Source organism: Cebus imitator, unplaced genomic scaffold, assembly GCF_001604975.1.
Source record: "Cebus imitator isolate Cc_AM_T3 unplaced genomic scaffold, Cebus_imitator-1.0 Scaffold150, whole genome shotgun sequence".
Taxonomy (NCBI): Eukaryota; Metazoa; Chordata; class Mammalia; order Primates; family Cebidae; genus Cebus; species Cebus imitator.
Genome location: NW_016107465.1, coordinates 1,888,827 through 1,903,137, shown reverse-complemented (window position 1 = coordinate 1,903,137; position 14,311 = coordinate 1,888,827). Strand labels below are relative to the sequence as shown.

General features: G+C 45.7%; 2 protein-coding genes across 5 annotated transcripts in view; one reads left to right on the top strand and one right to left on the bottom strand.

The window, feature by feature from the left end:
- Nucleotides 1-10,865, bottom strand: part of PCSK5 (proprotein convertase subtilisin/kexin type 5) — a 461,778-nt gene extending 450,913 nt beyond the window's left edge. For 3 of the 4 annotated variants that reach the window (XM_037743744.1, XM_017543248.2, XM_037743743.1), the window contains exon 1: nucleotides 10,159-10,865. In XM_037743744.1, coding sequence (XP_037599672.1) covers nucleotides 10,159-10,350 — 192 coding nt within the window. In that variant the 5' untranslated portion in view covers nucleotides 10,351-10,865. The remainder of the gene's footprint in view (nucleotides 1-10,158) is intronic. The other variant, XM_017543249.2, reaches the window with a different exon arrangement.
- On the top strand, nucleotides 8,738-10,179 carry LOC108314344 (max-binding protein MNT-like). The gene is made up of 4 exons (XM_037743745.1): nucleotides 8,738-9,120; nucleotides 9,318-9,434; nucleotides 9,631-9,714; nucleotides 9,865-10,179. The coding sequence occupies exons 1-4, from the start codon at nucleotides 8,802-8,804 to the stop codon at nucleotides 10,170-10,172; spliced, it is 828 nt and encodes a 275-aa protein (XP_037599673.1). The 5' UTR covers nucleotides 8,738-8,801; the 3' UTR covers nucleotides 10,173-10,179.
- Nucleotides 10,866-14,311: the final 3,446 nt, after the last annotated feature.

Below are 14,311 nucleotides of genomic sequence, written 5' to 3'. Positions count from 1 at the left end.
GATTTTTTGTATTTTTAGTAGAGACGGGGTTTCACCATGTTGACCAGGATGGTCTTGATCTCTTGACCTCGTGATCCACCCGCCTCGGCCTCCCAAAGTGCTGGGATTACAGGCCATATGTCTTGATAGTAGAATGATTTATAATCCTTTTAAGTGACTGAGATTGAGGCCACTCTACACTTCCTTTTCTCCTCAGCAGAATTCCTCTGACTGGCCACTCACTCTTCCTTCCTCTTTAGTCTGAGGCACCAACATTTCTCTTCCTTTCCAGACAGATTTTTTATTCCTCTTTACTTACGCCCTGTATGCCCCCTGCCCGCGTGCCCATTGTGTTTCTCCTGTGCCACACACTGTTCTAGGTGTTGGGGATACAATCATGAATGAGGCACTGCCCTCTCAAAAAGCTCACCAGCTAGTGGAAGGATAGATGTGTAATTACACACATACACAAATTCACATACAATTGGGGTGACTGTATCAACTTGGACACATTTGAGACTGAATGGGGAGGTGAAAAATAATTAATGGGGTGAACTGATTTACTGCAGGGTGAAAAAAAAATTTTTTTTTTTTTGAGACAGAGTCTTGCTCTGTCACCCAGGCTGGAGTACGGTGGCACTAGGCTCACTGCTGCCCCCGTGATCCCGGCTCACTGCTGCCCCCGTGATCCTGGCTCACTGCTGCTTTGGCCTCCCAGGCTCAAGCAACTCTCCCACCTCAGCCTCCCAGGTAGCTGCATTACAGCTGTGTGCCACCACAGCTGGCTAATTTTGTATTTTTAGTAGACATGGGGTTTCACCATTTTACCCAGGCTGGTCTCAAACTCCTGGCCTCAAGTGATTTGTCTGCCTCAGCCTCCCAAAGTGCTGGGATTATAGGCATGAGCCACTGTACCCAGCCAAAAAAATTTTAAACAAGATATAATAACTCATTTACTGAGTATGTGTGTGCCAGGTACTATTCTAGCTACTTTTAACTCATCCTCACAATGACTGTATGGGGGACCACTCTTGTTATTACATCCTTTTCACACATGAAGAAACTGAGGAACAGAGAGCTTAAGACATTTATCTAGGGTCCCCAGCTAGGAACGAGCAGTATTAGGTTTGAAACCCTTTTAATTCTAAACCTATGATCCTAACTACTTCAGCACGTTGGCTAGAAAGAGACGAAGGGAGGCAATGGAGGCCAGCAGGTGGGTAGGAGCCGACAGGCAATGAAAAACTGTTGTACTCCGTTTCTCCTGCCCCACAAGCCGACCTCCACTCCACTACCCAATCAAGCACTGGTGCTAAGAGCACTGGAAGCCATCTTATCACTTAACACACATCCTCCTGGATTCTTTCTATAGCACTTCTTACTACTGAACACCATCCAAAGGAGGTACCCTTTCTTCCCATGGCTCTCTGCATCTTCCTGGCCTCTCCGGCTCTTTCATCTACTCCCATTCTCCCTTGCTCCCTAAGTAGAGACATTCTTCTGTCTGCCTTCTCTTCTCAGTTCCCCTCCCTTCATGCTTCGTCTCTTAACAATGCTAAGCCCTTCCACAAAGCTTCCTTTACACTAAGGTTGATGAGTGCCAATTTTACTCCAAACTAAATGTTCTTCCACCTACTAGACATTGCTATCTGCATGTCCTTCTATCTTCCAACAAAAAGAATGTTGATGATCCCACTTATATGTGGAATCTGGCGGGGGAAAGTGTTGACTACATATAAACAGTAAAACAGTGACTACCAGGAGTGAGGAGGGGGAGGAGGGAGATGAAGGTCAAAGGGTACAAACTCAGAGTTATGTAAGATGAATTTGTCTAGAGATGGAATGTGTGGCAGGAGTGCTAGGGATATACAACATAGTAATACTGTATTGTTTACTGAAAAGTTGCTAAGAGCCTAGCACACAGATCACCACAAAAAGAACGGGTAACTGTGGAAGATGATAAATATGTAGATTTGCCTACCTGTAACAATCATTTCATTGTATATGTATATATCAAAATATGTTGTATACCTTAAATATATATAATACAAATAAATCTAAAAGAAAACTAATGCTGGACCTATCCTTTTGTTCTCAAAAATGATCCTGCAGACTGTCTTCATTCTACAAAGCAGTCCACCATTCTCCTGGTCCCTAGGCTAACACTTTGCAGCTCTCTTCACATTCTCCCTCCTCCTCATCCCCTAACTTCCATTTAGTTACCCAGCCCTACTGAATCATCCTCTATAAGAACTCCCAAATCTTTCCATTGTCACGGCTCCTGTTTTCACTGTCAATACTTGTTGCCAACACAATCACCACTCTGCCATTCTGCATTCAGTTCATCGTGCACACTGCTACCAGCAGACCCTCTCAAGGCATGACTGAACCACCCTACACTACCCAGAAGTCCATTATTATTTGTCTTACTAAATGATAGTTACGGGTGAAGATGTTCTAACTCCTCGAGAAAAGAGAACGTTTTCTGATCTATATGTTACATGGTAGACTCATGTTGTAGAATCAGTGGGTTGCTGTCTCTCCTTCTCAGGGATCTTCAATATAAACTTATCCTAAATGATAATATTGAAACTCTCTAGTCTAGGAATTTAGAGCTTACAAAACCTGATCTCTAGTGGGTTTCTTCCTTAGCCCATATCTCTTTTCTTATTCTAGTAATAGCAGCCCACTTTCCTTTGGGGAAGCCTGCCTACCCAACTGGCGGACTGCTCATCAAAGGTCAACATCTCCCTTCAAAGGAGGACATGGGACCCAAGCTCACCCATCAAAATATTGCTACCCTCCTAGACAAAGTGATTTTTGGCCCACATGTGGGGCTATGACCCCACCCAATGAGGAGTCTTTTTCAGGGGTTAATTTCAACACTGGATAAGAAAGGTACTAAGAAGCACATGATTTGCTGCTTTCTGGAAAGCACCTTTGAGGGAAAAGGAGAAATAGTTGACATTAGCACTACCTCTGGCTTTTCAGCTGGACAGGCCCACAATCATTATTTTTGAAACACTTGGATTTAAAAATGTTTCGGAATTCAGAATTTTATCAGGTGAGAAAAACACAATGAGGCACATACTCGAGTATTACCTATACCTCTCAATGGATCAAGGGCAACGTCCCCACAATCAAGCTCATTCATACTTCTGCGATGAAATAAATTAATGGCCTAATTAATGTCAGCTGAGGTCAGGGCAGGTTTTGCGATGAAGAAAGTGCAGATCAGGTAAAGTCTGACTACAAAATGGGTTTAGCTTCTGCTTTCAGAAATGCACGTAAATGCATGTGTATCTGTTTAAACCAACAAATGCCCAGTCTGCTTATCTGCTTGTTTGTTCATTTTGCTTAAGCAGTATGAGGTTGATTTTTGACACTTGCACCTGAAAGAGTCCATCTCTGTTCCTCATGTGCCTATTATGTTTCAGTTTTACTTCCCACTAGTCTTCTACACAGATCACACTGGAGTCAAACTAAAAGACTATGTTTTGATACTTTAAACAGAAAATTTTGCCTGAGCCTGATGGCTCACGCTTGTAATCCCAGCACTTTGGGAGGCCAAGGCAGGCGGATCACTTGAGGTCAGGAGTTCGAGACCAGCCTGGTCAACATGGTGAAACCCCATCTCTACTACAAATACTAAAATTAGTCAGGCATGGTAGCACATGCCTGTAATCCCAGATCCTCCAGAGGCTCAGATAGGAGAACCGCTTGTGCCTGGGAGGCAGCAGTTGTAGCGAGCTGAGATAGCAACACTACCGCATTCAAGCCTGGGCCACAAAGCAAGACTCCACCTTAAAAAAAAGAAAAAGAAAGAAAATCTTGCCACCTTCGTATTTGTATATGTCTTAAAACAAGGGCTATCCAACAGGAGATGGGAGCCTTAGCTGGCTGATTTTCTTGTCAGTTGCCCCCGCCCCAGTCTTGTCTCCATGGCTCCTAGAGGAAAAGCATAGCTATCACATCATCCTAAGTGAGAATCAGGCACATCACTTACTCGTCTTCCTTTCAGTCCCCATTATATCCCCACGGACAATCACAAGAATCCGGAAAGTCACTGCATGCTGTTATTTTCCTTTGAGTGCCTCTGCATCTCTTCGGTGTCTTTAAAGATCGTCTAATGCTCCGTATGCCTTATTTGAGCTATATACACACTCATCTTTACTACTAGGGCACCTGATTTTCACAGCAACCCTATGAGATGGATGGAGTAGGTATTATGGTTCCCTATTTGAAAAATGAGGAACAGAGGGTCAGGTTGGTTGATAAAAGTAAAGACCCTGGATTTTCACTCAAACCTGGCTCTTAGTCTTGTTTTCTTTCCCATCTAATTTTACTCCCAGGATGAACTCAAATTCGAGAATTTATTGGCATTGATTGTTCCTTCTTGGTACTCTTAGATGTAGAGATAGATAATCCGTTGAAACTAAGGAGAACACTACATGTGTTATTTTACTCTAAACTATGTGAAAATTGTACTCTGGTAAAAATAAAAATTGACATATATATGCTATGTATATATACATATATTACACACATACATATCTGTGTATATATTATATATAAGTCTAGGTGTGTGTGTGTGTGTGTGTGTGTGCGTGAGAGTGTATTCTAGCATGGATGAATGTCTATAATCATTTATTTTTACCAGCCAGGAAGCTAAAGTCAGCTTTTTTGTCATTGATTACAACCTGAATTAAATGAATAATGAAGTCTCAATGCAGAGCAATGCCTGGAGATACTTTAGCCTTGGTGAAAACCAGACACTGCTTCACATAACTTGAACCGACAACACAAATACTCCTCCCTGCCCAGGGGATATTTCTGGGTCAGGACTCCCTCTCTCAGCCAGAGTCAGACATTGCTGAAAATTTTCCCAGCATACTACCCTGTTTCTCTGGCTGACCTTTGAGGTTAGGATCTCTGGATATAAGCCCATGAAAGACAGTGATAAGGCAAAGTCAGCTGCCTTTAGGCTTACAAAAATGCAGTTTTCCACTTCAAATAGACCCCCAAAATCCCCAATGACCACACACAAGCCATTCCTTATCTATGAGGTTAATGCAACAGACTCACCATCATCAGGCCACGCACCCTAAATTGCTTTTTCCTGCAAAGGTTCCCCTACTATTCCTTCATTGGCCTCATCATAAGAAATATGTGGCTGGGTGTGGTGGCTCACGCCTGTAATCACAGCACTTTGGGAGGCCAAGGCGGGCAGATCACAAGGTCAGGTGTTCAAGACTAGCCTGGGTAACATGGTGAAACCCCGTCTCAAATAAAAATACAAAAATTAGTCAGGTGTGGTGGCGTGTGCCCATAGTCCTAGCTACTAGGGAGGCTGAGGCAGAAGAATCGCTTCAACCTGGGAGGCAGATATTGCAGTGAGCTGAGATTGCGCCACTGCAGTCCAGCATGGGTGACAAAGACGCCGTCTCAAAAATATATATACATGCATATGAGAGTGGCTGGCAGGGGTCAGGGCTAAGGTTTTTGGGCATAAAGAGCTGCCCCGTGCAAAGCCAGATGTATCACCCAGAGATCAACCTGGGACTACAGCACCAATTAACTTTCCTGTTTACAAAATGCCTAAGAATTTATTAGGCAAGCACAATCCACTCCCATACAATCCATCAGACTAACCACATCCCCTATTTCCAGTACTCTCCATAAGCACCCAGAATTCACTGCCCACTGTGAATCAACCTTTCAAGCATCCTATAATATTCACAGCTCAAAATTAATCAGCAGGGTGGGAGGTGTTCAGGACATCTCTAAACAAAGTTCTTCCGCTCATGTATCTCTTCCTACCTACTTGGAAAATGTTTCTTCTAGCTTTATTCATGCAAACTACATTCAGAATGAAAAATAGAATGTAAATGCAAATATAATTTAACAAAATTTCTCAGGTATTTTTCCTCCCTTTCGTCCATCTGCAGTATGCTGATCCTATAACCTTTCATGGTCTACATCAAGGATCAATGAGGGAAGAGGGCCCTCCCATGGGAAATCAATCCTAATTGTTTAGAATCTAACATAAAACTATTTTTAAACTATTAATATTTTAAATTGCTTGTTGAAAAGGAAAATCATTTTCCCTGCTTACAAAACTACGATATAGCTCTTGCAATTCAATTTTCAAAAATTTATTTTCCTGATCTTCACATTTTGCATCTCCATTTTTAAAATGTCTTCCTTTCTCCGTATCTAAAAATTTGGATCTCATTTATTTTGACCTTTCTCCTCAGATTCAGATTAAACAAACCTTTCGCTGCAAGCCTAACTATGTGCTGAGCAATGCATAGTTAACTCACTCTATTATCTAGAGATTTATCATTTTACAGATGAAGGAACAGAGGCTCCATTAAGTTCAGTGACTTTCCTGCTTTCACAGCCTTGAAAGTGGCCTCTCCAGAGTTTCCAAGTCCACATGCTGTCAACTAGGGGGCTCTAGGTAAAATATTTCCCCAGTCAGTATGGCTTGCATCCAGTTTTATCCTTTAGAGGTGTTACTCAAATTGTTACATGGTTTGGGGAAGGGGCTTTGCTACTGGTAAACTCAGGCTGGAATCAAGGATTATAAGCAGCCCACAGAAGGATAAATAAAGCTATTGCACATTGCAGACAATCTGTTTGTTCACAGGGAACCTTCTCCCTGAATTCTAATAACCAGGCATTAATTCTTCTTTGTAGATTTAGTCTAAATGGAGGTCCACAATTAACAATATGTCAGGTCTTATTCCTTTACATCATTTCAATTCTCTAACCAGTAGATTGTTAGCTCAAAGGGTCAGAGCACATGATTAGTGAGGGAGGACAAAGGCCTCTTGCTCCATTCCTGTGCAGGTCAATAGGCATCCACACCTCCTACTCCCGGGCAGCTCAGAAGGTGCTCTTCCAACTAGATACTAAGAGGGCTTGTAGTCAGAACTTGTAGGGAAGAAAAGCAGGGCATTCTGACTCTGATTCTGAAACCAACCAAAATATAATATAAGCTAACATGACCACAACTAACAATGATTATTTTAAGTATTATTATTGCAGGATTTCAAGGCACAGTCATTCACAAAATATAAACATTTTGTGAAAACATATGCTAGTTCTATAAATAAAGGCAAGAAAATCCTCATTTGTGTTCCCTTCTGGAAGTCAAGCACATCCTTTTTGCTTGTTTGTTGGCTTCTTGTGTTACTCTGCACATCCCATCTTTTACGAACAGAAGAGGCACAACTATTCTTCTCCATAGAAATTCCAAGCCAGAAATGTTACCTCTGGAGACTTTTAAAGGATAAGATGCTACACAAAACATTACACTGATATGCTGAGTAAATGGTCAAATCGTACCTTTACTGTGGTGAAAATTCACTACATTATTCACCTAGAATATCATACTGAAGATATTAAAAATGTGACCAGATTACTAAATGGCTTCAGAAATAATAACAAGTTTCAGTTCCAATTTGCAATATATGAGACCCCAAGCCCAAATGGGTAAAAAACAGAACATTCCAGAGACATTTGCAAATTAGTTACTGCCCTCAACTGATCCACAGCTGCTTTACTGATGGAAAAAGAAAAACAAAAGGATGTCTAAAGTGTTGAAAGGTCAGGGCAGTAAAGGATGAATAAGGAATACATTTGGCCCTTACAGTGCAATGATATTGCACGTGTGAACTCAATTTAGCACTCCGAAGACTTAGCATAGGCTTAAGCTCCTTTGATCTACAGAGGAAATGCTCTCCACTGTAGAATAGCTGATCTTTTTACACTGGTTTAAGGGGTCCTCTGTAATCCCTATAAGCACTAAATGTCCTCATCGGCGCTGTAAAAACCACAGTAAATCATCTTTGGTGTTATTTGTATGTAAACTTTCTTAGTACTACTTTTTTAATGCAAAGTCACAAATCTTCATCATAAGGCCTTTTGTAAAAAGTCAGGCAGAGGTTGCAGGACATTGCAATGTTGGCTTGTTCAAAAACGGGTTGGGTGACAATTTCTCCCATCTCACTATGCCAGATTCTGTAATATATCAGTTCTGCTCATTTAATTCAGAGAGGTAACAGCTGTTTCTGCCCTTGTTCTTCAAGTCAAGAAATCTAGGTTTGTTTCAACTAAATATCTGTGAATTGAGACCAGCTATTTGCTTCTAGTCTACTGGAAAATCAGAATTCAAGGAAATGGAGATTTTACTTACTTCCTCCTTCACCCATAGGATAGAAGGGTTCCCTAAAGGCAGGATCCAAGGGGGAGTGGGCTTGCAATAGTCAGAGTCCCAGATCTGAGTCATGGCTTTGCCACTGTCCAGCTGGTCTCAGTTTCCTCATCTCCTGTGTGTGAGGTGACATTTGCCAAACAAGGTTGTTCTGAGATTAAGAAAGAAGGGTATGTTCAAGAATCTATTCTTCCAAAAATGCCTGGCAGGTGTGAGATGTTCAGTGTTAGCAGAACCCGAGATGATTAATACTACCAGCTACTTTCAGGGCATAGGCAGCGCCCAACTTTAAGTTCATGTAACAAGATCTGAACGGACTCGGTGTTTTCTTCCAGAGAAAAAGAAGCCAGTAGAATCCCAACAAGTCTTTAGAATGGAAATGTTCCGCAGATGACAGGCACTCAAGCAACAAAATCTGGCTGGCTTCCCTTACTTCCTCACTTCCAGGGGCGGGAGGGAATACAAACCGTGCCCCTTGCCCTAGTCTCAGTTCTCCACAGGGCTGGCTTCTCTGGAATGAGTCCTCCCTCTGGGCGGGCAAAGAGCAAGATCTTGTGCCCCTGCTCCTCGGAACACTCCCGCGCTCCCCAGCTCCTTCTAGATGCAGCACAGCAGCTCTACTTCCTCTCCAGGCACTGCATTCCCCAGGCGGCGGGGAGAGTTAGGGGGTGTCCCCGGGTTCCTGGGCGTGGAACGCAGTGGCCTCAGAAACTGTCCGTACTCTACCACTCCACTGGCACCCGCCAACACCTCCCTCTCCCTTCCCCCTGGCAGAGCACGCGGGGTGCGGTGCGTGCACCCCGGGCAGTCCCCAAAGCGCGCCTGCTGGAAAGGCGCCATCCATCACCTCCCATTCCAGCGGATTCTCGCCAGAGCCCAGCCAGGGCCCGCTCCTACAGCCAGCCCCAAAGATACTTGCGGTGTGTATGTGTGTGTGTGGGGTGGGGGGTTCTTTCTGGGACCCACTTTCATAGCCCTCTCTACCCCCATTTCTCGCAGGGGTGTGGGGGGAAGAGAACTAGGAAGCCAAGACCACTGAACCCGGAGTACTTCCAAATCCGTTACGCTTCCAATCATCCTCATAGCATCACCTTAGTTTATTGGCATTTCTCCCTAGCAGCGAAGCTCTGCCAAAACCCCGCAAGTGGCACCCCGCAAAAACCCCGCACCCCTGCTGCCTGCCCAACTCTCGCCCCACAGCGCAGCCTCCCGGCCTGGCACCTTCCATCCCGGGGTAAAACTCCTTGTTTTCCCGGAGCGGAACCCAGCCAGCAGGTTTCGGAAGTTTCCCACCTCCTCACTCCAACTCCCTTCCGGGAGCCCCCGCGCAGACCTCGCTTAAGGCGAAGAAGCCTAGAGGTCTCCCCTAAATCTGCGCTTACACAGGGTCCCGCCCCCTCTTCCCTCCCCTCCTTTCTCCTCCGTTCCAGCTCCAGTCCCCGCGCCTCCGGTTTCTCCAGCGCCAGCGGTTCTCTCACCCAAGAAGAGGAAACTTCTTTCTGGGCTAAATTCAGGTCGGAGCAGGAAAGGCTTTCCCTCCCGCCGGCATCAGAGGCGCGCTCACCCCCTATCCCCCAAAAGACCTCATATCCCCCTCTCCCCACGATCACCCTCTGAGACTTTGCCTCGGATTTCTAGTGTTACTCGACTTTTCGGGTCAAAAGGTCCAGCCATCTCTGAAAACACCACGGGGGCACTCTGGATTTTTCCCAAGACCCTACCAGTCCCGCATGGCTTGCAAAAGACAAGTAAACAAAACACGGACCCGGCAACTTTGGGGTGTCTGTGTGTGTGTGCGTGTGTGTCCGCGCGCGCGCGGGAGACAGAGCATCGCCCAAGAGTTAGGGCAACAGCTGCTAGAGCACATCTGGAAGAGGGGGAGGGGGTTCCACGCAGAGGGGACAAGAAGCCCCCACTGGCTTCAGGGCCTAGGGCTGGGCCAGCCTGTAGTTCATTACCTGTCCTATGTTGATGAATCCGTACTTGCTGGCGATGCGGTCGGCTTCCGAGAAGCCCCCGGCGATTTTGACTGCCCAGTGGTTGGTGTAGACGCGCGTCCTGCACACGGGGAGCAGGCAGCCCCCGAGCAGCGCCAGCACGCACAGCAGGTCCAGGCGTCCTGGGCAGCAGCAGCGGCTCCCCCAGCCCATAGTCCCGGCGCCTCGCTGCTCCCTAGCTCGCTGGCTGGCTGGCTCAGCGCACTAAGGGCGCGCACAACTAACTTCTCCGGCCTGGGCCGCCCGGCGCGCAGCCCCTGGCCGCCGCAGCTCGCAGCCCCGGGCGATCGGTAGGAGGCGGCTAGCCCGGCAGGGAGCAGAGCAGCTAGCCTCGCGCCGGCTCCTAGACCATCCCTGGGGCCGCGGGGACCTGTGCTCCCAGCTCTCCGGCCCGCGGAGCGCTCGGCGATGCTCCCCGGCTCGGGCGCAGGAGGCTGCTGAGTGGGGCGGGCGCCCTCCGCAGTTGGGCTTCGCCCGGTTCGGCTCCCGGACTCTCCGACTCGCTCTCGTTCCTCCCGGGGCCCCCGAGCGCGGCGGAGACAGCCAGTGAGAGCGGTGCAGGCAGCGACCGGGCGCCCCCTCTGCTGGCCCAGGCTCCGAGCGCTCGCTTGCTAGCTCCCTGCGCTCCCTCCGGCTCCGACCAGCGCGCGGGGATTCAGAGTGGCAATGGCAGCAGCGCCTGCTCTGCATAAATGACTTCCCCCGCCCCCCTTAACACCCCTCCTTTCCCACATCCCCCTCCTCCTCTCCCTCCTCCGCCCTCCTGAAAGCGGCCGCAGCCAGGGCGCCCATCAGGTCCTAGCGCCTCCGGGTTCTCCCAGCTGTAACCTCCAGGGTTCCGGGCAGCAAAGGCAAGTCTTTCCACAGCGCTGGGAAGAGAGCTCCGAGGCCCTGGTTTTACCCTCCTTTTTCATCTCCCTGCTGGATTTGTCTGAACGTATCGCCACTTCCCGAAAGACTAAAGACATTTACACGCCGGTGCGAGTTAAGCACCCTGAAGATTCATTCATCCTCGCTCTAAATGTCCTTAAACAACTAGGCATTTAAGGAGGTCACTTGCGTGTCAATTGCCGAACAAATAACCCGAGATTTTCACTTCGTTAATTCTTCATGCTTTTCAGCAACTGTTTATTTTACACATTCGGCTCCCGGGAGAAGCTACCACATAGGATAGTAAGTCGCATCGACTCCTAGAAAAGCCAACCACTGTGGCTCCAAATCCAAGTCCGTTGCCCGCTCTCTTTCGAAATCTGCGCATCCGATACTAGGCAACGCCACGGGAGAGTAAAATTCCGGCCTTGGAAGTGAAGAAGCACGTTTCTATGAATACCTGGTATACTAGTGGATGGAGATGTTGGGCCAAGGGAATAACTCCATTCGTTTGTTGGATTGCTTCTGACGAGGGCGTCTTTTCCTCCACCAAGGGAAAAGTTTTCCAACTTTTCCAAGCACAGTCCTGTAGCAGTGAAAAACTTTAATATAAAAAAGACCACAGAGGAAGTTCAGATGAAATATGGGGCCGCGTCACCTTCATTACTCTGCTGCAGCAGGCAGGAGGGAGCCCAAATTAACCCTCCTCTCGATTCTCCTTTACAACCTCCCTGCCTTCTTGGAGCGGGGGTGGGGTACAGAGTGATTTATTGTGACAAGAAAAATTACCTTGTACGAAATAATTCAACTGACTTTAAGAGTATTCACTATATCCCTAACTGTCCTTCTTTCTCTCCTCCTACCATGCCCTATTTCTTTCTTCCTGTTAGTTAAATGTGTTTGAGATTAATTAACTCATCCCACCTATAGCTTTTGGTACTGATTTTTTTTTATCTGAAACATACCTGCAGACTTAAAATTCCACTTGTACCTCTGAGCATAGCATTTGACATTTTACACATTGTATAAGGTATGCTATATTATTTCATCTTGAAAACAAACACACGAAATAACATTATCCCCACATTATAGATGAAGAAATAGACGATCAGAAGAACTAAAACATGTGCAGAAGGGTATGTTATTTTATTCGTTATTTGACTGATTCGACACATCTGTTTTGAGCACCTAGCATGTGCTATGAATTGTGCTGAGCACTGGAGAAAGGGCAAGGGGGGCACAAAAAATTAGTGGAATTCAGAATCTGTGAATACTCTAGAGTAAATGTAGTTTATTACTGCATTTATTTATTTAGTTTTTGAGACACAGTCTCGCTCCATTACCCAGGCTGGAGTGCAGGATGCGATCTCTGCTCACTGCAACCTTTGCCTCCCAGGTTCAAGCAATTCTTCTCTCTCAGCCTCCCCAGTAGCTGGGATTACAGGCATGTACCACCATGCCAGGTTATTTTTGGATTTTAGTAGAGATGGAGTTTCACCTTGTTAGTCAGGCTGGTCTCAAACTCCTGATCTCAGGTGATCCACCTGCCTCGGCCTCCCTGAGTGCTGGGATTACAGGAGTGAGCCACCAGGCCTGGCCTATTTATTTATTTTTGAGACAGAGTCTCGCTGTATTGCCCAGACTGGAGTGCAGTGGCATGATCTCAGCTCACTGCAGCCTTTGCCTCCCAGGTTTAAGCAGATCTCCTGCCTCAGCCTCCCTGAGTAGCTGGGATTACAGGTTCCTGCCACCACGCCTGGCTAATGTTTTGTATTTTTGGTAGAGACGGGGTTTCACCTTGTTGATCAGGCTAGTCTCGAACTTCTGATCTCAAATGATCCACCTGCCTTGCCCTAGAAAAGTGCTGGGATTACTGGCACGAGCCACTGTGTCTAGCCTATTATTATTTAAGAGGAAAAACATAAGCACTATGCTTGTGCTTTAGAGTTTTGGTACCATCTCTCTACTAGCCAGTCCCTGTAGACACATTTCTTCCTCCTTCCCAGCCATGGAGTCCGAAAGTTCACAATCTATTACTACACGGTTAACTATGATGATCTGTATCTATGTGTAATGACATTGGAGTATCCCTCTTGAAGACGGTGAATTTCAGATGGGATAAGACTTCAGTCAAGGTCCAAATCTCAATACAATATAAGGGACAGTCAATTTTTTTTTTTTCCAGAATTGTGGGCATTTCAGGTAGGAGGAAGAACTTGTCGGACCGTGATCCACAGAAGGGTTGCCACTACATAAGGTACTTTTGTAACAAATTTGAAGAGTGCCCTACAGGTTTATCTCTGGGACTCTGGAGCTGTTATTGTTTAGGACTACAAAGGCAACACAAAATGCTTCTCTTTCAAAGCCATGTTGTCTCCAGGCTTCAAATTCTGAATGAAATGAAGACGAATCACTGCACTCAGTCTTCTGAAGCCTGGAGATTGTTTTCTTGGGGTGGAAAAATTGCTCATTAATATTTTTTTCCCCATGGTGTCTTTCTCTTTTTCTTTCCACTAGCACTCTTGCCTTCTGTGAGCATGCCCTGGTTGGCACACACAAACGTAACATTCACTGCATTGAACATGAGAGAGAATTGGAACATGAGGGCCAAACCACTATTCTGCTTTGTAAACTAATCCCTGGGCCAGCATTTAAACTTACTCAAAGGGCATATTATTTCATTTCAATGCATATGTATTTAAAAGGGAAAAACCTAGCTCTTCTTTTTAAATGAGTTAAATTCTTATTTATCTGTTAAATCAAATGTATGGATATAGACTCATTCCTCTTATTGTCCATAGCTTTTGCAGTTATATCACAGTTCCATTATAAGACCATTCTCAAAAAGTGTGATTCTTAAACCTAAATGATATCAAAGAAGTTCCACTTCCGTTGATGAATAGGCACATTCTGCTTCCTGCTTTGGAATCTACTTTAATGAACTCATTAGCTTCTTTGGATAGAGCCTTATTGGTCAAGAATGAAGCTTCCAGATAAGCAATAGCAAAGAATCTGTCATATTTCATGACCTTAGGCTCTGATGGTTATGACAGTCAATTCTATTACCAATGTCTCAGTAGTCCAAGGAAGGAGGAACTGGTAGACTAGTAGTGGCTGGTGAAAAACCATTTCTAACATTGTAAAGAAGCTAAAATCCAAGTCTTACATGAGTGTTTTCATTTTGTATGCAAAGAATAGATCTGCAGGCTTTGCCCCTTGACTTTTCCTCTGTAACGTGCCATAT